The sequence below is a fragment of the Zingiber officinale genome, chromosome 6B (genome assembly GCF_018446385.1).
Source record: "Zingiber officinale cultivar Zhangliang chromosome 6B, Zo_v1.1, whole genome shotgun sequence".
Taxonomy (NCBI): Eukaryota; Viridiplantae; Streptophyta; class Magnoliopsida; order Zingiberales; family Zingiberaceae; genus Zingiber; species Zingiber officinale.
The window spans coordinates 79,827,128-79,851,285 of NC_055996.1; the positions used below are offsets into that span (position 1 = coordinate 79,827,128).

The following is a 24,158-nucleotide window of genomic DNA, read 5'->3' on the forward strand; positions in this document are numbered from 1 at the left end:
TTTTGTGAGGTAGATGATTTCTTACTAAGCTTTTTAGCTTACAGATGCTACTTTTCTTATACTGCAGATACAGGTAAAAGAAAAGTGGACTAGTGGAGGCTGGAGGGCAATGCAGATCAAGATGTGTGTGGAAGGAACCTGGAATAAAGATCTGAGGGATCTAGCAAATTTATCTTATGTTTTGAAATATTTAGCAAGTTTACTGTCTTACAACTTTAGAGAGTTAACTATCAGAACATTGTTAGTTGTTTTTCTGCACTTAGCGTGGCTACTTGTCATGAAGTAATGAATCATATTCCACATCATGTTTAGTATGTTAGCCATTATCTAGTAGAATGTTCATTTAGCTTTTATAGTGTTGTAGAATGATTTTGGCACGTATCAGTGCTGATATCAGAGTTTCTGATACGAAATCAGAAACCCCTGATCGATCAGCAGATCGATCAGGGGGTCTCGGATCGGTCGGTAGACCGATCAGGGAGCTGGTTTCGGCAGTCCTAACTCTCTGTTCGCAGCTGGGTCGTTAGGCAGATCGATCCAGCCGCGAACAGAAAGAATCCCGATAGTTGGATCGCGAACAGCACCCTTCGGTCAGCTGACCGATCAGTGAGCCACTGGATCGGTCAGTCCGACCGATCAGTGAGCCACTGAATCGGTCAGTCCGACCGATCAGTGAGGTCCTGGATCGGTCGGCAGACCGATCCAGGTGCGTACAGAAACTCCAGTGAATCATGGATCGGTCAGTCGACCGATCCAAAGGTTCTTCCCCGTGCCAGTGTCAGTGGACCGGTCCGTGGACCGATCAGAAGTCCGGTATCAATGGTAAATACCTCCCCTAGCATGTGTACAATTTGTTAGGTACATGTAGAACAATCAGTTTCAGCGTTCCCAGCAATTAGATTAGCAAAATTTTAATTAGCCCAGATTTCCGCACAGCATATAGACAGCAGTAATTGTAGCGACCGGCCTTACAGCCAGTACCCAGAAGGTGGGTCGTTACAAAAGATCTCAAGAGAAAGCGGCTGGAAGGCACCTTGTTGTGTCCAAAATCGCGAACAGAGCATGACTTTATTCGCTGGAAAAAGTTGGATGGAAGGCGCCTTCAACAATAGGTTGAAGGCGCCTTCTATGCCTTATGGAAGGTGTCTTCAATTGATTGAAGGCGCCTTCAGCCGGTTTGGGCGAGAATATTCCCGCCCTCCCGAAGGCGCATCCGATAGGGTTGGAGGCGCCTTTGGTAGGCGTCTGCGCGTTTTTTTTATTTTAAGTTTTAATTTGAATTTTAATTTGATTTGAATTTTAATTTAATTTGAATTTGAATTTGAATTTGAATTTGAATTTTTAATTTAATTTGAATTTTAATTTAATTTAAAAAATTTTAATTTAATTTTTAATTTGAATTTGAATTTAATTTTAATCTTAATTTAATTTAAATTTTAATTTAATTTAAATTTTAATTTAATTTAAATTTTAATTTAATTTAAATTTTAATTTAATTTAAATTTTAATTTAATTTGAATTTTTTTAATTTAATTTTAATTTGAATTTCAATTTAATTTTAATTTAATTTGAATCTTAATTTTAATTTTAATTTTAATTTTAATTTAACTTGAATTTTAATTTTTAATTTGAATTTAATTTGATTTTAATTTAATTATAATTTTATGCCTTAGTAATCTCACCCGATCTATATTTTTAATCAGGGAATCCTATGATTTTGTGAGATGAATTAAGTTTAATTTCAGGGTTTGGTTTAACTCTGTGTTAGATTCAAGTTTAACTTTGGGTTTAACAAATATGCATTATTTGGATAAACTTCTAGGCTATGGTGAATCACCTAGATATCATTAAAGTAATCATGCCTTCAAGGTTTTTCAAGTAGTCTTATCCACTAAACTTAGTACAAAATCTTGGTCTAACTAGTTAGGATCCGCAATGGGTAGCTTCAGTTAGTTTCACTAAGCTAAATACACCAAGTCGAAGTCATATCTTCCTAGACATGTATAGACAGAGTTTCCCTAACTTATTATTATCCAAAACTTCACCAGTATTGTTGGTCAAGTTAAACTTTTATCTCTTTTTAGACTAGTCCTAATTACCCATTTGTGTAAGTTGTTATTTTTGGAGGTGCCAACTATTTTGGAGCCTCCCCCTGAATTATTGAGCTTTAGATTTTTTAAGTTTTGGGTTTATGTCATTTTATTTTATTGTTATAATAGACTTGATTATAATTTGAGTTTGAATTAATTTTGTTTTTACTTGATCTAGGCTTAGTTCGATTTGTTTTATATGACTTCATTGAATTTGAGTTTGAGTTAATTGGTTTATTTGGTTTTAGATAGTGTATTTTATGTTTAGGTACGTAGTATTGGTTGAGTCCTACTCATGTGGTTAAGTATGCTTTTGGAACCCAAGCTTTAATTTGATTTTTATTTTGGTTTAGTAGGGATATAAAAGTTTTGTTGGTTGAGTTGGACTTGTATCCTAGTCCGGACTTGTTGTACACAATTTTTTGTGATCCAAGTATAATGTCGAGATACTTGGATCTTGTTGTGAATTTCTCTAGTAATTCTTTTAGTTCGACTATTTCACTTTTTAACTTCAAATTGTCCTCCTCAAGTTTTGCAACTTGAGTTGGGATTTCAAGTTGAATCGATTTAGTTGTTGAGTTGAGTTGTTCATTAAATGATTTATTTTCTTTACTTAGTTTGCTTATTTGATTTTTCATAAGTAGTTAATTTCCTATTTAGGCATGTAATGATTTTAAAAAACTTTTTGCTTAAATTAAATTCTACCTCATCGGAACCTTCGAAAATGAGTGCAGACTCGTGGCTTGATTCGGGTTCGGACCTATCTTCCGATTCGCTTTCCAAGTCTGGTTCGTATGCCATCAGTGCAAGGTAGTTGGTGTGCTTTGGTTCTTCACCGTCTTATTCCTCTGCGGACGATTCGTCCCAAGTCTCCTTAAGGGCTTTCTTCTTCTTCAAACTCGGGCAGTTGGTCTTGTAGTGCCCCATCTTGTTGCATCCAAAGCAGGTCACATTCTTGATGTTAGAGTTGGAGGTGGAGTTGATCTTCTGCAAGTCCTTGTTGGTGAAGTTCTTCTTTCTCTTGGTGAACATTTTTCTTACCAAGTTCACCAGGTGTTCTTCATCGTCTGAGTTTGGGTCAGACTCGACTTCAGGTTCCTGCTTAGATTTGGACTTTTTTTTTATGATCCTGCAACAAGAGCAAGACCTTTCTCGGCTTTAACGTTAGTCTGTTCGTACAATTCTAACTCACAAAATAATTCATCTATTTTTAATTTGGACAAGTTCCTTGAAATCTTATAGGCATTCATGATGGATGTCATAGTGCATTTCAAGGAAACACGTTTAAAGCATACCTTATTAGATCCTGGTTTTCTATTTGGTGGTCGATTGTGTGGAGTCCATTAAGGATATCCTTTATCTTTGCGTACAGCTGACTGGCAGTCTCACCTTCCTACATTTTAACATTAAATAATTTATTTAAAAATAAGTCTCCCTTTGTTACCTTTGCGTTGTTGGTTCCCTCATGCAGTTCTATGAGCTTGTCCCATAGTTCCTTTATATTTTTGTGTGGGTCGATGTGGTTCAGTTCCTCCTTCGTTAGCCCGCACTGGATTGTGTTAAGGGCTTGAAGTCGATCTGAGTCTTCTTCTTCATTTTCGGATTCCAATTTTCTGGGTCTATTAGAATTCTAGAGTTGTCAATGGGCGCCTTGTATCCTTTGGTGACGCTGAACCATTGGTCGAAGTCAGTCTTTAGATACACCTTCATTCGCCTCTTCCAGTACGGAAAATCATCCCTGTTGAAGAGTGGTGGACAGACGATGTTGTATCCTTCGTTTTGGGTCATTTAGTCATTTAGAGTTGAAAAAGAGCAACTAAAGAAGGTACCAAGACTTGGTCTTGGATTAGCAGAGTTTGAGAAAAAAATATTCTGAAAAACTTGAGTGGTGTTGCACCAGCTTCAAGTTAAAACTGAACAAGAAAATATTATCCAAATAGGTAAAGTTTTACCAATTCAAATTGAATACAAAAAACTAAAATCCGAAAAGAAAATAAAACAATTCCCCTTGGCTTGATTGGTGGTTGCATCAATTCAGAGCAGAACCGACTTTGATACCACTTGTTGGACCGATACGCATGTGAGAGGTGGGGGTGAATCACGTGGTTTTCAAAAACTTATTTTATCATTTGAAAAAACATGAGTACGCACAATGAAAAATATGAATGAAGTCGAAAGACAAAAAAAACACAGGCGATTTTACTTGGTTCGAAGCCTTCGGTGACTCCTACTCCAAGACTCAGGTCCTATGGACCTATCGATGGATAATTCACTAAAAACATCTTCTGGTACAACTGGAATAGGGAATCGAGTACAAATAAGATTGGAGAAGTACAACAGACTGCCCTTCCCATTTGCAGAATTTAAGTACAAAAGTGTTACCGACACTTAGGATCGAAGTGGGTTACTCGTGTATCGATGTCTGTCTACCGATCACGATCAGAAGTCCTTGGAATAGTCATCGGGCACAACAGCTTCACAGCTAAGTTGTAGCAAGAGCCCGAAGCATTCGGAACCTCAAAAGAACGCGTAGTAGCTCGTATAGTAGTTGTTGATGAAGCTTTTGCCGAGCAGGCTTATAAAGAGCATGGAAGGCGTCTTCCATAGGTGTTGAAGGCACCTCTAATGGGATAAACTTTATCCCGCAAATTTTGTGTGTTATCTTCTCCGAACGCCAAGCTTTATCCCTTGGAAAGCGCCTTCCATAAATAGTACGAAGGCGCCTTCACTACTTAAAGGCGCCTTCGGACACTGTTCATCTGAAGGCTTTTGCTCCTTTTTGCCCTGCAAAATGTGTTAGTTTAATAACTAAAACATCTACCTTGCAAAATAAAGTTAGCACAATAATAAGTGGTAGTAATTAGTTTTTAGTCTCCTAGGACTAGAAACTAGTCAAGGTCTCAGATTAGGGATCCAAAATGGACCTAACTTGGACCGACGCCTACTGTCCCCTCAATCAGGGCACGCCCTCACTTAGTCACTTTCCTCCAGTGACTTATCTTTACTTACCATTTTACCAATTGTCTGGTCCGCAGACCCAACTAGACTTCCTGCCAGATATCTAGTCAGTCCGTCGACCTATCTAGACTTTGGACCAACTATCCGATCGGCCCATTGACCTAGTTGATCTTTGTACTAGCTATCCAATTAGCCCGTTGGCCTAGCTAGACTTTGCACCAGCTATCTAATCCGCCCGTTGGCCTAGCTGGACTTCTTGCTAGATATCAGGTCGGTCTGTTGACCTATCTGGACTTTGTGTCAGATATTAGGTCGATCCGTTGACTTATCTTGTTAATTTCCTGCACACTTAGTAAGGTAGTTAAATCGCACCAACACTTAATTTAACTTACTTATTATTCATCAAAACTTGGGTTAGACCGTTAGTACAAACTGCACTAACAGTTTGCTCCTTTTCATTCTGTTGTCGTCAGGTGAAATCAGGATTATGTCATGATATGTTGCTTTCGTTGGGCCCCAAAAGTAGCAGCCACTGCCATAGAGATTATCACCAATTATGGCTACCTGATGAAAAGGGGGGCGTATGGGGATGATGGCAGTGTGAGTGCTAGCGAAAAAGATGAAGTTTTTTTTATTAATGCATGATGAAATCATTTTTTTTCATGCTTCACTAAGGGCTTCAATTAATTGGGCTTGGGCTAAAAATTTTGTGTTTGGGCAAAAGTCCAATTAGATTAGTTTTTATGAGGACATTAGACCAAGTTAGTTTCTCAAGACAGTAATTATTTGACCCCTTTATTGGTATAATGCTAAAGAGGTCCATGATATCCCTCAGGATCGAGAAAAGCACTTTTTTGGGGGGCCGGGGGGGAGGGGTAGCGCATGTCACTTTTTCACAGATTTCCAAAAGTACACAGTGGAAAATAAATCAAAGCAATTTTAACACACTTTATTTTACTTGGTTCACATCTCATGCTGTTAATCTAAGGTCAACGATCGTTGATCGCTTTCAATGGACAATCCACTAATAATCTTTTCCTCTTAACAATAATTTGGAGGCAAAGGTTTGGTTTTTACATGAAAATCTAAGCATGAAAAGAATTGACAATATCAAAAGAAATAACAATACCAACATTAAAAAGAATAGAAACTTAATTGTCATTGTCGGAGCAGCATTTTGGAATTGTGTCAGAATTTTAGAGTAGCATGAGCCAACAGTTGATCGTAAGTGAGTGTTAAAATTGTTGTCTTGTGTCGCTGGTCGACACTTCTTTTATAAGGCATTCTAGGTGGCTGGACCAGCTACAGATGCCTCCAGCATGACTTATTTGATCCACCTCCATTGGTGAGTTATCCAACTTTAGGCACCTGGATCCCTTCTAGGGGCTTGGACTGCTGACGTGACACCACCTGAATAAAACTCTATCCACATTGATTTTATCCTTTCTCGAGCGCCTAGACGCTGACGTGTGCTATCTAATCAGAGCATGTCATCTCAGTTGTATGTCTGGATGAGTTCAAGTGATTCCAAGCGTCTAGATCCATCTGGTCACTAGGACCTCTGGGCACTTGGAACCCATCTAGTCATCTGGAATACCCTAAATTTCGCTAACTTCTAATTTCATATTCCTACATCATAGATTTAGTACAACAAGTATATAAGTAAGCATAAAATAGTTTGATAGTCTTGGGACTATCTAGTCCTAACTTTTGGATTTCCAGTGAACCCTAGGTCAGATTGATGCTTACTATTCCCTTTTAGGGAATGCATCTTCACCCACTACTCTCAGAAGAGTTTTACCTGACTTGCCAAACATCTAGTTTTCTAGACCTGTTTGGATTTCCTGCTTGATATTCGATCCTCTGATCCCCAAGACTTTCTTTGACGTTCGGTCCTCTAGAACCATCAAATTACTGGGCATTTGGTCCTCTAGACCTATCTAGACTTCCTACTTGGTGTACTCGATCTATCAAGTTTTCTGCCTAGTATTCGGTTTAGCTGACATATTAGGGCTTTACCTTTGCCTAGTATCCCATCGGAATTTTCCCTTACCTAGTTTACTAGGACTTTCTGGTTGAGGTACTTGCACAGTTAGTCAACCTTACATCACAATAATCTTTAACTTTGAACATTTACTAATTATCAAAACACAGGTTCAATTATTTGATGTTTTCAACACCAACAATCTTCCTCTTTTTGATATATAATAACCTAGTTCAAAGTTAACATAGTACTTAGATGACATTTGTTAACTATATTTTTATCAAGTTAACATTAAAAACAAACATTTTAACAAGTTAAAAACATGTAAGAAGTTTTCAAAAATGCCCCTCTTAATTTAAACTCTCCCTTTGAAAATAATATTTAAAGGAGTTTGAAGTACAATTTACTTAACTTAATTGTACTTGAACTTTTAATTATCCTTCTATGTTCCTTTGACATATATCAAAAAATAAAGAACATATATTTAACTATTAAAAGAGAATTTTTAAAAGAGGAATTTGAAGTAAAATAATTTTAAAAGAGAGAATTTTGAACACAAAAATTATTAGGTTGGAGACAATTTTGATAATGGTCTTTTTGAAAAATAATCTTGAAATAAAAAGTTTTTGAAAAGATTTAAAAAAAAAGAATAACTTTTGACAATGAATGAATAAAAAAATATTTTTTTAGGTCAAAGAAAATTTTAGACTTAGAAAAATAATAATTTAGAATTTTAATACTTGTAATAATATTTAAAAACCAAACATGAATCCTAGAGTAAGTATATAGAATTTAAAGTGAAAAAGAAAAATCATCTATTTAAGTGTCATTATTAAAAATGTCTAACTTTTGTTGCTAACTAATTATCAGAAAATATATAGTAATTATTACTCAATTAGTTAAGTTAGTGGAAAATGCAATTAATCCTAAGTTTTTAAGTTTTAATTTGTTGAACTTCAATCTATTTCTAGATATGTGTTTGGAGCTCCAACTATCCAACATCCATTGGTCCAAATTTTGATGTACATATAGTACATAAAATATTTGATTTGGATTTCAATTGTCCATTATAGATTATCAAACATTTTAGCCCTATAATTTTTTTGAAAGATGATTTTCATTAATTAGAATAATTATGAAGTTAATATTATTAAATTAAGATTAATTTATTAATTAAGATATAATTTTGGAATTATTAAAGTGTATTTAAAAATTAAGTTAATTTAAAGTTAACTTTAAGTTAAAGTTAAAATTATTAATTATTTTTTGAATTAATTAATTTAATTAATTAGTTTAGGATTAATTAAGTTAATTAATAAAATTAGGTTGATTAATAATTATGTTTTAAGTTATAAAATTACACAATTAAACACTAGGTTAAGTTTAAAATTAAGATAAGTTAATAATTAGATTGAATTGATTAGTTTTAAATTAATTAAGATTGAGTTCATTAAGTATAATTACAAATTTCTAATTAAGTTCGATTAAATTTATTAATTGAGTCAATTAGATTAATTAAATTAATTTTTAATTTAGCCTTTTACTTAAGTTATTTTCGTGAATTAATTTGAAACAATTAATTAAAATTAAGTTAATTATGATTTAATTAATGAAAATTTAATTTTATTTGGAATTCAATTTAATTAGCTGTTTAGTTAAGATAACTTGTATAAGATTAATGAAATTTGATTAATTAGATATATTTTAATTATTTAATTAATTATAGATTGATTAATTGAATTAATTCTTTTCGTATTAATTAATAATTAACGATTAAGTTTAATTAGTTAGATTATTTAGAATTTAATTTAGTTTTAGGTTTAAGTTTAATTAAATTGGATTTATGAATTATATTTGATTATTTTAGTTAGATTTTATTAAATAAGTTTAATTAATTGATTTCGAGTTAAATAGGTTTTTAATTTAATTTTGAATTTAATTTTAAGTTGATTTTGGATTAAATTTAAGTCTAAGTATATTAAATGTAATTATAAATTTTTAATTAAGTTTCAAGTAAATCGATTAATTTAAGTGAATTAGATTAATTAAATGAATTTCAATTTCATTAGGTTTTAATTAACTGAATTGATGATAAATTAATTAATTTAGGATTAATTATTAATTAAGTTGAATTAATTAAATTAATTATTTAACTAAATAAGATTGAGTTAGATTAATAATTTTAGTTAAATTGATTAATTGAGTGAATTAGGTTGGTTAAACTAATTTTAATTAAGTTCTAAATCCATCTCACCCATTTCTCGATTTTTAATTAGGAAACTTTATAGATTTTGTGAGATGATTGTCAATTTTATCTTTATTTGTTTAGTTTGATTCTAAGGATTATTTGATCTTGTGTTAGATTCAGATTTAATCATTAATTAATTAAATGCACATTTCATGTTTCAACTTAGATATCGGAGCAACAACCACTTTCTAAGACCAAGTCGATTCATGAAATTCAACATTTAGTTAATTTATTAAAAAAAAATCCTAGTCAAACTAGTCTAGGATGTGGCGAGATAGTATTAATTAGTTCCACTTAACTAAGTAGATCAAGTAGGATACTTCTTACCCTACCTGACTACCTAGACTAAGCTTCCTTAACGTACTATCATTTCACCCCATAATGGTATTATGTGGGACAAGTATCAAACAAGTCTAAATCTTTATCTAATCGTTCTATGTTAAGCAAATAATAAAATAAAGTACTAAATCAACCAAGCATACAAATTTATCTAACAAATAGAACAATTTTTCTATTGACTATCCATAAATCATAAGCTAGATAAGGTTTATCAAGATAATGAATTTAATCCTTGGGGATCCAATATTAATTTGGTCCACTTGATTAATCAGGCTTTATTTAGGGACCCATGCTTGGACTTGTTTCTAGTAATTTGATCCTTTCAGACTGAGGAATATATTATTCCAACTTTATGAGATCCCAACGGTGTAGTGATAAACGTGGATACAAGTGAAATTGATGATGATGATGATGATAAGGAGGAGGAGGAGGAGGAGGAGGATAATGACAATGAGGACTTAGATTTTTGATGATGAGTAAGTTTTGTTAGCTTATTTAAAGGAATTTGTCATATTTTTTTACATTTGTGGCACTAGTTTTTTTTACAAGTATATTTATATTTAATATGCAAATTTACCAAACTTATAGCTCACTAAGTTTTTTATATAGTGTCTCATTTATAATTTTATTTATTTTATCAGTTAATACACTGTATTTGTTCATACAGGTCATTAGAGGTGACATCTCATATTTTTCCCTCTTATTCTATAAGCTTTACGTAAAAATTGTAAGTTTTTAAATGTTCTTTTTTATGCATCAAATTTACAATTTACTTTATCTTATATTAGAATTTTCAGCATATATTTTGACGTGGTGGACGTAGATAGAGATCACAGGATCAAACAGATTCATCACCTGCCAGTGTACATGTGCAACCCCCTGATCAGGCAAGACCATCTCATGTACCTTCTCCACCTGCTACATATTCGTCGCCGCCAGTACCATCGCCCGTGTAGTTGCCAATGGCCACAGATCTTCCTGACTCTGCAAGAAACTCATTTGCTGAATTTAGGAATGATAGAGCTTTTTTAGCCCCCATTGGAGATCATAAGTACTATAAAATATTTTTCGGTCAAAATTCACTGATGAACTTAGAGAGCTCCGATTGTACCCATTGTAGTTCTTATGGATTTCTGAGATTGTAAAGAGTCCAACGGTGTTGTCCATTACATATTTCGACGTCTCCAAATGTTGAAATATTATTACAAAAATCATCTAAAATATAAACTAATTCATATCAAGCACATATTGGGTCTGATATTAAATTATATCAGGTTCACGTGACTCTAAACTATAATTACATAAGATAGACTCCACTATATTGCTATAGAGAAGGGATTTTTTTAGCCATTACTTTTGTTGATGTGATTCTTACTTTTTGAACTTGGCATTTAGTTACTACACAAAACTATATGGACCTGGTATCATTCCATATCTGACCCAACATAAATATTTTTAACGATTCTTGTTTATTACATTTTAAAATCTCTAAAAATTTAAAATAAATAATAGATAGTATATTTGAACTTCTTGTAACTTTAGAAATCTATAGGAACTGAAATGAGTACAATCAGAACTCTATAGGTCCATCAGTGGGTTTCGATCAAAACTCACTTATGGACCTCGAGAGCTTCGATTGCACCCATTTCAGTTCCTATGAATTTTTTATATTACAAGCAGTTCAAATATAGTATCCATTATTTATTTTGAATTTTTATAAATATTAATATATAAAATAGAAGAATCATCAAAAATGCCCACATTGGGCCTGATATGGAATCATATCAGGCCCAACGTGGGCCTTTTTGACGATTATTCCTTGTTACATGTTAATATCTATGAAAAAATTAAATAAATAATGGATATCATATTTAAATTTCTTACAATCTCAGAAATCCATAGGAACTTAAATGGGTACAATCGGAGCTCTCTAGGTCCATCAGTGGGTTTTGACCGAAATCTACTGATGGAACTAGAGAGCTATGATTGCATCCATTTCAGTTCCTATGGATTTCTAAGGTTGCAATGAGTTAAAATATGGTATCCATTATTTATTTCAACTTTTCATAGATGTTAACATGTAAAATGGAAGAATCATAAAAAAAAAAACTCATGTTAGGCTTGATATAGAATCATATCAGGCCCAACGTGGGTCTAATATCATTTCTTGTTACATGTTAGGCCTAATATGATTCCATATCGGGCCTAACGTAGGTCTTTTTGATAATTCTTCCTTGTTACATGTTAACAACTCTAAAAAGTTGAAATAACTAATGGATCTCCACTGATGAACCTATAGAGCTCTAATTGTACTTATTTCAGTTCCTATAGATTTCTAAGGTTGCAAGGAGTTCAAATATGCTATTCATTATTTATTTTAACTTTTCAGAGATTTTAAAATGTAATAAACAAGAATCATTAAAGTAATTCATGTTGGGCCTGATATGGAATGATATCAGGTCCATATAGTTTCCTGTAGTAACTAAATGCCAAATTCAAAAAGCAAGAATCACATCAACAAAAGTAATAGCTAAAAAAATCTCTTCTCCATAGGGTCTGATATTTTTCCATTTCAAACTCAGCGTGGGCCTGATAATTTCCATATCAAGCTCATGCTGGGCCTGATATTTTCCATATCAAGGCCAACGTGGCTCTGAAAAGCTTACAGAGATGTTGATGAAAGGAACAATTTAGATAAAGGAAACTTGGATCGCAACATTCTTACACAGCTTTAATATATATATTATAAAGTTGCACTGGAATAAACCACCAATTGCCTAGAAATGGAAAACAAAGCCTTATAAAATTCTACTTGCAATCATGATTTCTACTTGGCCAAGAAGGTCTTAGTGAACTATGTCATGAAGTTTCTACATTGAGGTGGTTTATTTGCTGATGCAATCTGAATAGTTACAACAATCTGTCTATAACTTGAAACTGAGTTGGAAATATTATAGAGGAACATCAACAATGTTAAATCAACAACATAGAAACAACAGATTGCACTAATAACATGAAATAAATTTCACAGTACTTTAAGAAGTCAAGTCCAGTTTGATAGCATGGATACAAATTCAATAGTACATCAACAATTGGTTTCTTGATTCACAAACCTACTAAAGTCCCAGCTAACATAGGATACAAATTCAAATATCAAAAAGATAAACTAAGCTAAAAAGAGAAATAATTACATTACAAGTAGAATAACCGTGCTAATAGCAATTTAACAGTGCTAATAGCAATTCCATGTTCTTCCAAAAGTCCATTTCAACTTTAGAACCAGCAACTTAACAAAATTCCATGTTCTTCTAAACCAGCAACTTTAGAAGCCGCAACTTCAGATAAATTATCTAGAGAATTCATGTTCTTCCAAAAGTCTCTAGAGAAGGCAGTGCTAGTAAATAAAACTTGCATTACTGGGATCAGAACCAGCAACTGTTGGAGCAATCTGGGTACCCCAAGTTTTGATGTTTGGGCAAAGGTTTAAGTTAGGTTTATTGTTGTATTTGATATGCATTGTGAGTGTGCAGGATATAGGTACAACAAGGAAAGTCCAAGTGTAATCTTGGCAAAGGAGGAAAGTCCAAGGATGAATCTTGGCGGTGCAAGTCCAAGCATGTAGTCTTGACAACGTAAGTGCAAGTGTGACTTGGCAATGGATGAAGTCCCGAAGGCGTGACCTCTTGGCAAAGGAAGACCCAACAACAATGACAAGGTCGATGGAAGCTCCAGAAGGTAAGACGTGAATGATGAGGAGACATCCGAGGGACGCAAGGTTAATGGAGGAGGCTGGAAAGCTAGGTCTAGGTTGGTCGGGCGAGGACAACTGCTGAGTGAATGTACTCGGGGGTCAAATCCTAGGATTAGGGTTACTGTAGCAGTACTATAGCGTTACTGTAGCAGTCGACTGGTGGTTTCATCAGTCGACTGGTGCAGTCGACTGGGAGCGAACAGAGGGCTGGTATCGAGCCGTTGGGCTGTAACGGTCGAATTTTCACAGAGGACAGCCGACTGATGATTTTGGTCGTCGACTAGTAGGCAGGATTTTTCAACCCGTGACCTATATAACCAAGACTTGGGAGCTTGATTGAGGTTGAGCTTGATTGAGGTTGACGAAATAGAGGTGGTTAACCCCTATTAGTAGTCTACCTGTGCCCTAGCGTCTCAAGTGTTCTTGTGAGAGTTGTGGTAAGGTTTCTCCACCCGCAATGAGCTACGTGAGCTAGTCGGAGTTTACCGGGGAGTCATCCACTGACGGATCGGGATCGTCCACCTTACGAGCAGCCATGGAGTAGGAGCCCTAATCTCCTAACCACGTTAAATGATTGTGTAGCTTGGTTTGTATTTCTTGTCTTGTATTTAGATTAACTTTCTACTTATTTATTTGTATTTTCGCTGTGTAACTAACAAGCGTAGGAAGCGACGATTTGAGTGAGACGCTATTCACCCCCCTCTAGCGGACGTCAAGGTCCCAACAGCAACTCCCTGTAACAAATTTTAAACTAGCTAAAACCACTGTTGGGATCAGAACCCGCAACTCCCTGCACTGAAAATGTAATTATAGTGTTATTTACAGAGAGCAATATCAAGCATTTTCATTAACTAACCTGTACTAAAATTCTACTTGCAATCTTTGCCCGATGGTATGGAAATGGAAAACAAAGCCAATGATATCAAGCATTTTCATTAACTAACCTAAATTTTCATTCCATCTTCAACTAAAAAACAACACTCATAGCTGCAAGATAGATTATAAACAAACTTAAAACTAGCTAAAACCACATGAATATACTTGTACAAAAAATAACACGCAATTACTTTAGGTATCTATTACATGCATCACATACCTTCTTTCGGGCCTTTGCAAGTGATTTATTCACAATTTGTTCAACCTTAGATTGTTTCCTCTTTGTGGGTGAAGGACCTTTGGTTCTTACTTTCAATGGAGAGTGTATCACTTTTGCCCCGGATGTAAATGCTTCTTCAAGTGGTTCTTTCATGATTTCCACCAAAACAGAACAAATCTCGTCACTTTCAGCTTCAATTTGTTGAACCTCTTGCATCAATGGGGTGAGAGTATTATACCGAAGTCTTTTTCCATCACAAACATAATCATCATATATGTTACTAATGCTTTGATACCTACGCTTAATATCTTTGTGCCATCGGTCCATAATATAACTCATAGGATCCTCAATAACCTTCATTCTCATCAACACTTTGATCACATGCCTACATAAAATTCTTCGGAACTCAAACAGACGGCACACACACTTTAATTGGCAATCTAACTCGGTATAATGTACCCTAAAAGAAACTTCTCTTCCAGGTTGTCCATTCTTTCACAACATATTTTCTACTACAAATATTAAAGTTGTCCCTTCTTCCCTCAACAAAGAGGCATCGCAAAACATCAACCCTCTTATTTTATCTTGGAACAACTTAAATATATTATTAGTGTAGGCATTTTGGAATTGTCTTTCAATAAAATGACCAAGAATAACTAGCATGATAGAATTAAAAGAAACAAAATCTATTTTTTTCATTCTCAATATTCTTCTTCAATTCACTATCATACTTCAACAAATTGCTTCAAAGATATTTTAGAATTAACATAGTCATCAAAAAATACATTCATACTTTCACTTCTTTGAGTTGTGGACATACCAGCCCAAAAGTGATCTTTAACATACACAGGTATCCATCTATTTTGTTCCTCATACAAAGATTTTAACCAATTATTGTTCTCCAACTTAAACTCCTCAATCATTTTTAACCAATTCTCCTCACACTCATCAACGGTAAGCGAGTTATAAACAATGGTCTTCAAATGTTTCTTTATCATTTTGTATTGAACATGACCACCTAACTTCATTGGCAATTTTTTCATAATATGCCAAAGACATAGACGATAATGAGAATTCGGAAATACTTCTTCAATTGTGATTGTCATTGCACGATATTGGTCCATGATTATAGCCTTTGGAGCACATCCGTGCATACATGTCAACCACGAGTTGAACAACCATGTGAATATTGCTGAGTCTTCACTTGATATTAATCCACATCCCAAAAAAATAGATTGCCCATGATGATTCACCCCAATAAATGGAGCAAAATGCATGTCATAACTATTAGTCAAATAGTTGTATCAAAAGTCATGACATCATAAAAGTAATCATACGCAGGCCTACATCTTGCATCTGCCCAAAAAAATATTTTTTATTTGAGATTCACCATCTAAATCCGGCACATAAAAAAAGTTTGGGTTCCTACTTTGCATGCGGCAAAAATAATTACTCAAAACTTCAGCATCTCCTTCCCCTAACCTCAACCTTCTAGCTTATGAAATATAATTTCTACATTTTCTCTCATCAAATGATAAATTCTCATAACCTCCAGCCTCAACTACGTACACAAGAGTGAAAACTTTTGTTTAAAGTTATTCCAGCTTGATCATTGAATTCCAATTTTCTCTTCGTAGCTGAATCCAATACTTTATTACATCTAAAATGTCATGACTTTACAGGGCTCAAGAGATGATTATGTTCAAGGTCTACACTAGTTATCACAAAGTTCCCATCATTTCGAACAATTATATTAATCTTAGCTTTACAATTTGTCTTACTAGAAGGTCGAGGGTGTAAAACATTTTTAACTTGAGATACTTTCTTACGATTTTTGACACATCCAATAGAAAAATATTTTTATTTTTCATCATCTTCATTCCAACCACCTAATTTTGAAATACTAAAATCAACATTGGTAGCATAGGAATTATAAAAAGTGCGAACTTATTTTTCAGAGGAAAATATCATTCCAATCTCAAGTAGCTTGACTTCTTCGACGATAGATGGAGATGGGTCTTGATCCGCATGGGTAGTGTTATCCTTCATCTTATTTGAATCAAATTTTCCTTCTACCATGATAGTTTCTTCACCTACATTTATTAAGAGAAAAATTAATAACATAAACCAGAAAAGAAACAGAGAACAGACCCTGAAAAGTGAACAATATGTTTGAACGAAATTATTTGTATTTATATGCATAACCTCTACACATTTCAAAAACAATCCTGCTAAATATTTTTTTACAAACTCTCCTATCAACATTCTTTCTAAACACTTATAGATACATGTATGTACAGTTTAATTACAACGATTCTTTCTAAACATGAGCCAATATCTAGATGTTCAACAATAAATTATCTCAATATATATATAAAAGGCGCGAATCTGTATACAATAGGGCACAAACTGCTCTCACCTTGTTGCTGCTTGGCTCTGAACGAGAAAGAGAAATTAGGGATGAGGGTCGTGGAGGGAGGTAGGTTAGTGGCGAAGGTAGTCGATGGAGGAGGAAGGATGAGGTCATTGGTTGCTCAGAAATTAATAGCCCTAATAGCGAGGTCTCTCCTTCTCTGCCTCTTAGGACTATGCGGAAACAAAAACTCACTTATCTTTCACAGAGGAAGGTCGGTCGCAAAGGAGATCGTCGCGGAGGAAGACGGAAGTCGTCGTCGTGGAGGAAGAAGGTTGGTCAGAAACGGAGAATGAAGACTAGAAATCGTAGGTATGAGGAAGAGGAGAAATTCCAAGAAAAAAATACGACAACAAGGAAGTATAATTTTGTGAAGAAGAGAGAGGCGGAGAAAGAGAAAAGTAGAGATAAGTATCATTTACCTGTTGCTAACTTGGTCTCATCCATGTGGATCTCCAATTGGATCACGAACACGAGTCAGTCACGGGGGAAAGTAACTGACTTGGTCTGGATCTCCAATTGGATCACGAACACGAGTCATGGAGAAAAGTAAAGACAAGTATGATTTCTTGCTCACATAATATTTACATTGCAGTAGGTGGGGAGGGATCCCGCTAACTCTCCAAGACACATTTCAGATGGCAAACAGGTTGGGCATCTGCCATTTACCACACAACTTAAACCTCACGATCCTTCAACTAAATTGACAGTTGACATGATAAACTACATGGACAAAGATAAATCAGGCTACATCTCTGCTTAAAAAGCAAGAGCTCTCTGCGGATTATAAATAAATAAATAGTTTTAAAAGGACCGTCATCAAGCCGACAAGCCCCTACCGCAAACAGTCGTAGCTTTTGGCTTTAATAAAGGACACTACAAAAAGGCAAAAGGACGCCATTGACAACTAAGAGACTCTGACATCGCTGCCGCACTGGCACCAGAACAGCAGTCTCCCTGTTTCCACAAATGTCCCCCGAATATCAGATTTTGAAATCAAAATGTTTGTGGCCACCGAGAACTTGATACAGTTTGCGTAAAATCTGGCATTAAATAGCGAACGCGATCCAAAGATCATCTAAATAATGAAGATAGATAGATAGGTAGGAAAATGACCGAAGACCTGAATTTGAAGATAAAAACACACACACTTGAAATTAATAAGCCAAAGCAATGATCGCTATCCTTTGTTTCTTGCTTCTGGAATCTGGGTAGTGAGCTTGTTCGATGGAGGGATTACTGATTGATTAGGAGGGGTTTCCTGCAGAGGATCATGTGCATCGGAGTGAAGATGCCGGTTTCGCCGCCATCGCTAAGATGGCGCGCCGTCTCGTAAAGCATTTCGTGGACGTCGACGACGCCTTTCGGGGCGATGCGCAAGGCGGCGAGGACGGAGACCAGCAGGTGGTTGCGCCAGTAGGCGAAGCGACCCATCTGGAGACGCGTCCACCATGGCTCCGCCGGGGGCAGCGCCAGGTCGCGCTCCTCCACCACCTCGAAGCCTGCCTGGCGCGCGATCGCCGCCACCTCGTTCTGAGCGCGGAGTCCTGGGAGGGCGTCGCCGCGCTCGATCCCGCGGATGGTCTCGACGTGGCGCGGATCGTCCGGCCGGTACAGCCCGGTGGTGACCCATTCGTAGGACACGTACAGGGCGCCTGGTTTGAGCACGCGGAAGATCTCGCGGTAAACGTCCTCCAGGCAGGGGGCGTGGCAGGTGGCCTCGATGGAGTAGGCGCCATCGAAGGATGCGTCGGGGAAGGGCATCTCGAGGAAGTTGCCGCAGACGACCTCGCAGAGCCCATCGAGGCCAGCCTTGCGGTTGTGCGCACTGGCGCGGCCGACCTGGTACTCGTTGATCGTGATGCCGACGACGTGGGCGCCGGAGTGGGAGGCAATGGCGCGCATCGGGCCGCCGACGCCGCATCCCACATCGACGATCCGTTGGCCGGGTCGAGCTGCGATGAGGTCAGCTGCGCGCTCCTCGTGCTTGCGGGTGGCTTCCCGGTGGGATAGGCCCGGGAGGGAAGGGGAAAAGTGGAAGGACTGGCCCCATCCCCACTCGTAGATGTCGGTGACGAGGTTATAGAAGGTGTCGACGAAGGCCGGCACCTTGTCGTCGTCGGAGGCGGCGACAATGTCCTCCTTGGTGCGGAGGAAGAAGGACCAGTACTGCTTGTACTTGTCCTGAACTTTGTCCTTTGCGATCGATCCCATCTTGAGGTTCACCGCCCGCTTGCCCTTCACTTCCGCAGCGCCCATCATCCACACGAACCAGTAAACGGCGGCAGCTCCGACTACCACCGCCGTCCACATCGCCGTCGAGAGATCCATTGCTCGTTACCTCTCTCGTCGAAATGGCGTCTAGTAAAGAAAGGATGCGACGGATTAGGGTTAGTATTTATGGACTGGAAGAGGAGAAGTCGAGGAGAAGAAGAGGGCGGTAAGAAAGTCCGCCGGAACAGTTTTAACACCACACAAGCGCAACGTCTTCTGCGGGGATCACGGGTCTTGAACATCGAGTCAAATGAGTTGGAAAGGCATCCAAGATGGACGGCTAGGATGATGTATCACCGAATATGGAGGGTGAGCGAGGAGCGGGGGACCGCCGAGATCTGTTCCTGGGATTCTCACATATTTTATTGACTGTTTATTCCCGGTGACCTGTGTGGCACGACGGCGAAGTGCGTTCCGCGTATGCGCCGCAGCCTGGTGACACCCATACTTCCATATGCGACGCACAATCTGTTTCGCTAATTGCCAAATTTGCATCTCGAAGCAAATATTATCATATTTTAATGTTGGCAGGTTTCATATTATTTATTTAACATATCGAAATTTTAAAATATTAAAAATATATATCGCGGTCACACATTTTCAGTATGTTGCTGTTTTTTAACAATCAACCAATTTTAACCAAAATATACGGATGACCCATAATTAATTTCTAAAATTTTTGAATTTTGGTACGTCTAAATAGGAGAGTTTTCAGAATCCGTTAGTGGTATTAGTTAGGATTATAAATTGTTAATTTTTATGGAGGTGTTTAGTTTGGTAAAAATTTAATTATATTCATTACAGGTGAATAAAATAAATAAATTTAAATAATTCATTAAATTAAATAAATAAATTTAGACACACATGAGAGGATATATTTCTTAAATAATCAGGATTCAAGTTCCATGCAGGTATACTTACGACAATTAAACTATTAGTAAAGTTAGGGCACAACGTCAGAGTTTTCGTGTTTCCTGAATTTACTTGATGGGTGTTGATATGGCGATGAAGATCGACCCTTCCAAAAGTGGGTCAAAGTAATGAACATCGACTAACGTGGAGGTCAAAGTCAAAATGGTCAAAGGCTCGACTACAAATCAAGTAAGGTTGGTCGAACGGGCCTTCAATGCCAGTCGGACGAGACCATCCGAACGGTCATCCTTCGCAACTTGCGGATAACGTTAAGAGGTAAATAGTAAGTTTTCTGGTCCACCGTCCTAACCGATCGAACCTCATGTATGATTGGACAAAACGCAGCCATCCGACAACAGGAAAGTCGAGTTAAGGATAGGTTAACAACTTTGCTCTGTATGACCGAGTTGGCGACGTCCCGGTCGAGCAGCCTCCAGTCCGCCTATAGCGGGCATGCATATCTTATCATACTCTTTTGGAAGTGTGTGTCGCTAACAACAGAGAATACCCAATAAAAAATAGTACTATAGAAGCTTTTAACTTGTCACATCAAATATTTGTGTATTCGCTTAAAGAAAAGTGTTGGGGGCACTTTTTGACTTATCTTTTCCTAAGACGCTTTGGAAAATATGCACATGCATTGGGATGAGTGCATAGATGCTACAGTGGCACTATAAAAGGGGGTCTCCATTCATAGGCGGAGGTATGTGATACTCTATTATTCTACACACTCTCTGCTGCTTTTTATTATTCCCCACTGAACCAAGGACTGACTTGAGCGTCGGAGGGTCACCGTGGGAGACCTCTTCCCTGGCCTGCCACTAACACTCTTGGTTTTGTAGGATAACGCGGAGTCTTCATTCAGTCAACCACAGAGCCACATTCCTAGCTAGCCGTCTTCTCATATTTCGGAGAAGATCATATTTAGCGTCATCTGTAGAAATACACCTAAATCATGTTGGTGCAATAGTCCCTAGGTCAAGATTGACCTGGTTGACTGAGCTTGAATTGGCTCAAGCTCAAGTCTTGATGTTTGGGTTTCGATATTTGATAATACATGGAGACAATACATGGAGATTGCAGGTGCAATTGTTCATGTGGTGAGATTTTGAAGGAGAGTCAAATAGGTCAAGGTTGACTGGATACTTGACTGAAAAGTCCTGGTGAGTTAAGCCAGGCAGAAGGAAAATCCTAGTGAGTAAAGCTAGGTGAAAGTCCTAGTGAGTGAAGCTAGGCAGAAGAAAGTTCTGGTGAGTGAAGCCAGGCAGAAGGAAAATCCTAGTGAGTAAAACTAGGTGAAAGTCCTAATGAGTGAAGCTAGGTAGAAGAAAATCCTGGTGAGTGAAGGTAGGTGAAAGTCCTAGTGAGTGAAGCTAGGCAAAAGAAAATCCTGGTGAGTGAAGCCAGGTGAAAGTCCTAGTGAGTGGAGCTAGGCAGAAGGTGAAAGTCCTAGTGAGTGAAGCTAGGCAGAAGGAAGTCCTAGTGAGTGAAGCTAGGTAGAAGGAAAGTCCTGGTAAGTGAAGCCAGGCAAATGAGAAGTCATAGTGAGTGAAGCTAGGCAGAAGAAAAGTCCTAGTGAGTGAAGCCAAGCACATGAAATCCAGATGAATCAAGTTTGATCAGACATCTGGTGTTGGGAAGCCCAAGTAGGTCAAAGGGATTGACCGGATACTTGGCACGGGAAATCAAGGTTGATCGGACACCTGGTGGAGATAAGTCCAAGTGGGTCAAAGGGATTGACCGGACACTTGGTGAGGGAGTTCTAGCAGATCAAGGGTGAACAGATGCTAGGCATGATGTACCAACAGGTTATGGTTGACTGAATGTTGGTTTAGGGGACTTTGGACTTGTTTTTGGACAAAAACAAGAGTTGGATCGATCAGCCGATCAATTGGCTCATGCCCAATCGATCGGCCGATCGATTGGAAGAGTCCCCGTGACAAGCCTTCTCCCGATCGATCGGTGGATCGATTGGGGAGAACTGTCACGCGAACAGAAAGCCTCCCAATCGATTAGCCGATCGATTGGGAGCCTCCGATCGATCGGGCGATCGATTGGGAGGTGCGATTTCCCACGATAAGCCCTAGATCGATCAGCCAATCGATCCAGGCTATTCCCGAGAGCACAGAGGCGCTCTGGATCGATCGGTCAATCGATCCAAAGCCTTCCCGATCGATTGGGAGTAATCCGATCGATTGAGATTTGACCGTTGGCACAGGATATAGCTATTGGCGTGCGTTCGTCTTCGGCATAACTTCCAGAGCTCACGATTTGCATCCTAGATCTTCACAGCGACTCCACAAAGCTCTCACGCCAGATCTTGAAGGTTCTTCGAGGCTTGTGCTGGTGCACGTCCAAGTCAAGAGGCGAGGAAGAAGCTAGGGTTAGGGTTTTTGTGCATCTCTTGTAAGCTTTTGCTGGTATTGTATTTCCCTTTCCTTTCTTCTTGTACTGTGAGCTTGTAGGGCTTCTCCGCCTTCGGTAGTTACCGAAAAGGAGTGTTTACATAGTGGAGGGTGCGTGAGTATGTGGATCCTTGAATTAGTCACCTCTTCTTGAGGTGGATACCAAGTAAATCTCTAGTGTTAGGGTTGAGTGTTGTTTCTTTGTATTTTCCGCTGCACATCATCTCAAGAAACAAGCAACGACGAGCACGAGATCGCGCCGAGCTATTCACCCCCCCCCACCCCCTCTAGCTACATAATTGGTCCCAACAAGTGGTATCAGAGTGAGGTCGCTCTTCACCAGAATCATCGCCGGAAGGAGCAACAAAGCTAGAGGGTGTAGAAGTTGGAGCAAATTCTATCAAGTCAAAGATTTCATCATCAAGCTCAACTTCAAATGGAATTCCAAGATGGTCTTGGATTCGATACAAGGGTGCCTCCACCATTCACAATGATGAGCTTCGATATTTGGAGATCAAGGATCGAGAATTTCTTGATGGTGGAGATAGAGCAATGGTTTGATCTAATGGAAGGCTTCGAAGCTCCAAAGAATTCAAAGGGTAAAATTCTCAATAGGAGCAAGTGGAGCCAAGACCAAATCCAAAGATGTGAGGCCAATGATAAAGTGATTGAGCTTTGGGTCAATTTATTGCCGAGCAACATCTTGGAACAAATTGGAGAGTTTGAAGATGCCAAAAAGCTATGGAGCAAATTGGCCAAGATTCATGAGATCCCCTCTACTGTACCAAGCCAAGAAAAATCCAAAGAGGGTGATTCATTGGAGCAAGACCAAGAGGAGGAGAATTCCGAAGTTGAGAGATGCTCAACTTCCGAAGAAGAGGTCCAAGAAGCTTCATCTTCAAAGGAATACAATGAAGAGGGCAAAGAGGGAGCATACTCTTTGTTCCATGTACAAGAGTAAGATGAAGAAGCCTCCACCTCTAGGATTGAGGGGGAGCGACTTTTGTTGACATCGGATCAAGAAAAAGAAGAAGCTTCTACATCTGAGTCAAATGGAGAAGAAGACATTGTATCCTCTAAAAATCAAGAGACATCATATGGAGGATCAAGTGTCATCCCTACACATGAAGGTATAAATGTTTCAATTAAAAATAAAAATCATATTATACGTTTTGAGTGTAGGGAACATGGGCACTACAAGAGCAAGTGCCCCAAATTGGCCAAGAAGAAGAGCCAAGTGGCACTAAAGGGCAAGGTGAAGCCCAAGGAGACCGTCCCCACAACAAAGAAGAGCAAGGAGCACATTGTATGCTTCTTTTGCAATCAAAAAGGACATTACCGGAGCCAATGTCCTAAGGGGAAGAAGGCAGTCAAGTCTAAGGGAGGAAGCATGAGTCAAGGGGAAGCCTCCAAGGTAAAACGAAAGGTATCATTTATTGAGCCTACCCCTTTAAATAATGGTAAAAAGCATGTTAGTTCTAATTTATATCATTTTAATGCTATTTGCCATAGAAATAGGAAGCATGATAGCATTAAGGAAAAACATATAGCTTTTCATGCTAAAACGACCACGCCTAGGTCTAGGAAGGTAGATAAAAATTTAGGCAAGAATTCTAGGGATTTTAGTTATAAGCCTAGAAATAAAAATGCTCAAGGATTTAAAGAAAAATCAAAATCTAGGGAATTAT

The 24,158-nt window shown here is 37.7% G+C and overlaps 1 protein-coding gene across 1 annotated transcript; it reads right to left on the bottom strand.

The window, feature by feature from the left end:
* Window positions 1-17,953: 17,953 nt before the first annotated feature.
* Window positions 17,954-19,620, bottom strand: LOC121992817 (24-methylenesterol C-methyltransferase 2-like). Its single transcript, XM_042547403.1, has one exon. It carries the CDS (start codon window positions 19,208-19,210, stop codon window positions 18,116-18,118), a length of 1,095 nt encoding a protein of 364 aa, XP_042403337.1. The 5' UTR covers window positions 19,211-19,620; the 3' UTR covers window positions 17,954-18,115.
* Between the last annotated feature and the right edge of the window lie 4,538 nt (window positions 19,621-24,158).

What these genes read in the sequence shown, in the direction of transcription:
- LOC121992817 (XM_042547403.1), bottom strand. Translation starts at nt 19,210, where the DNA reads ATGGATCTCTCGACGGCGATGTGGACGGCGGTGGTAGTCGGAGCTGCC.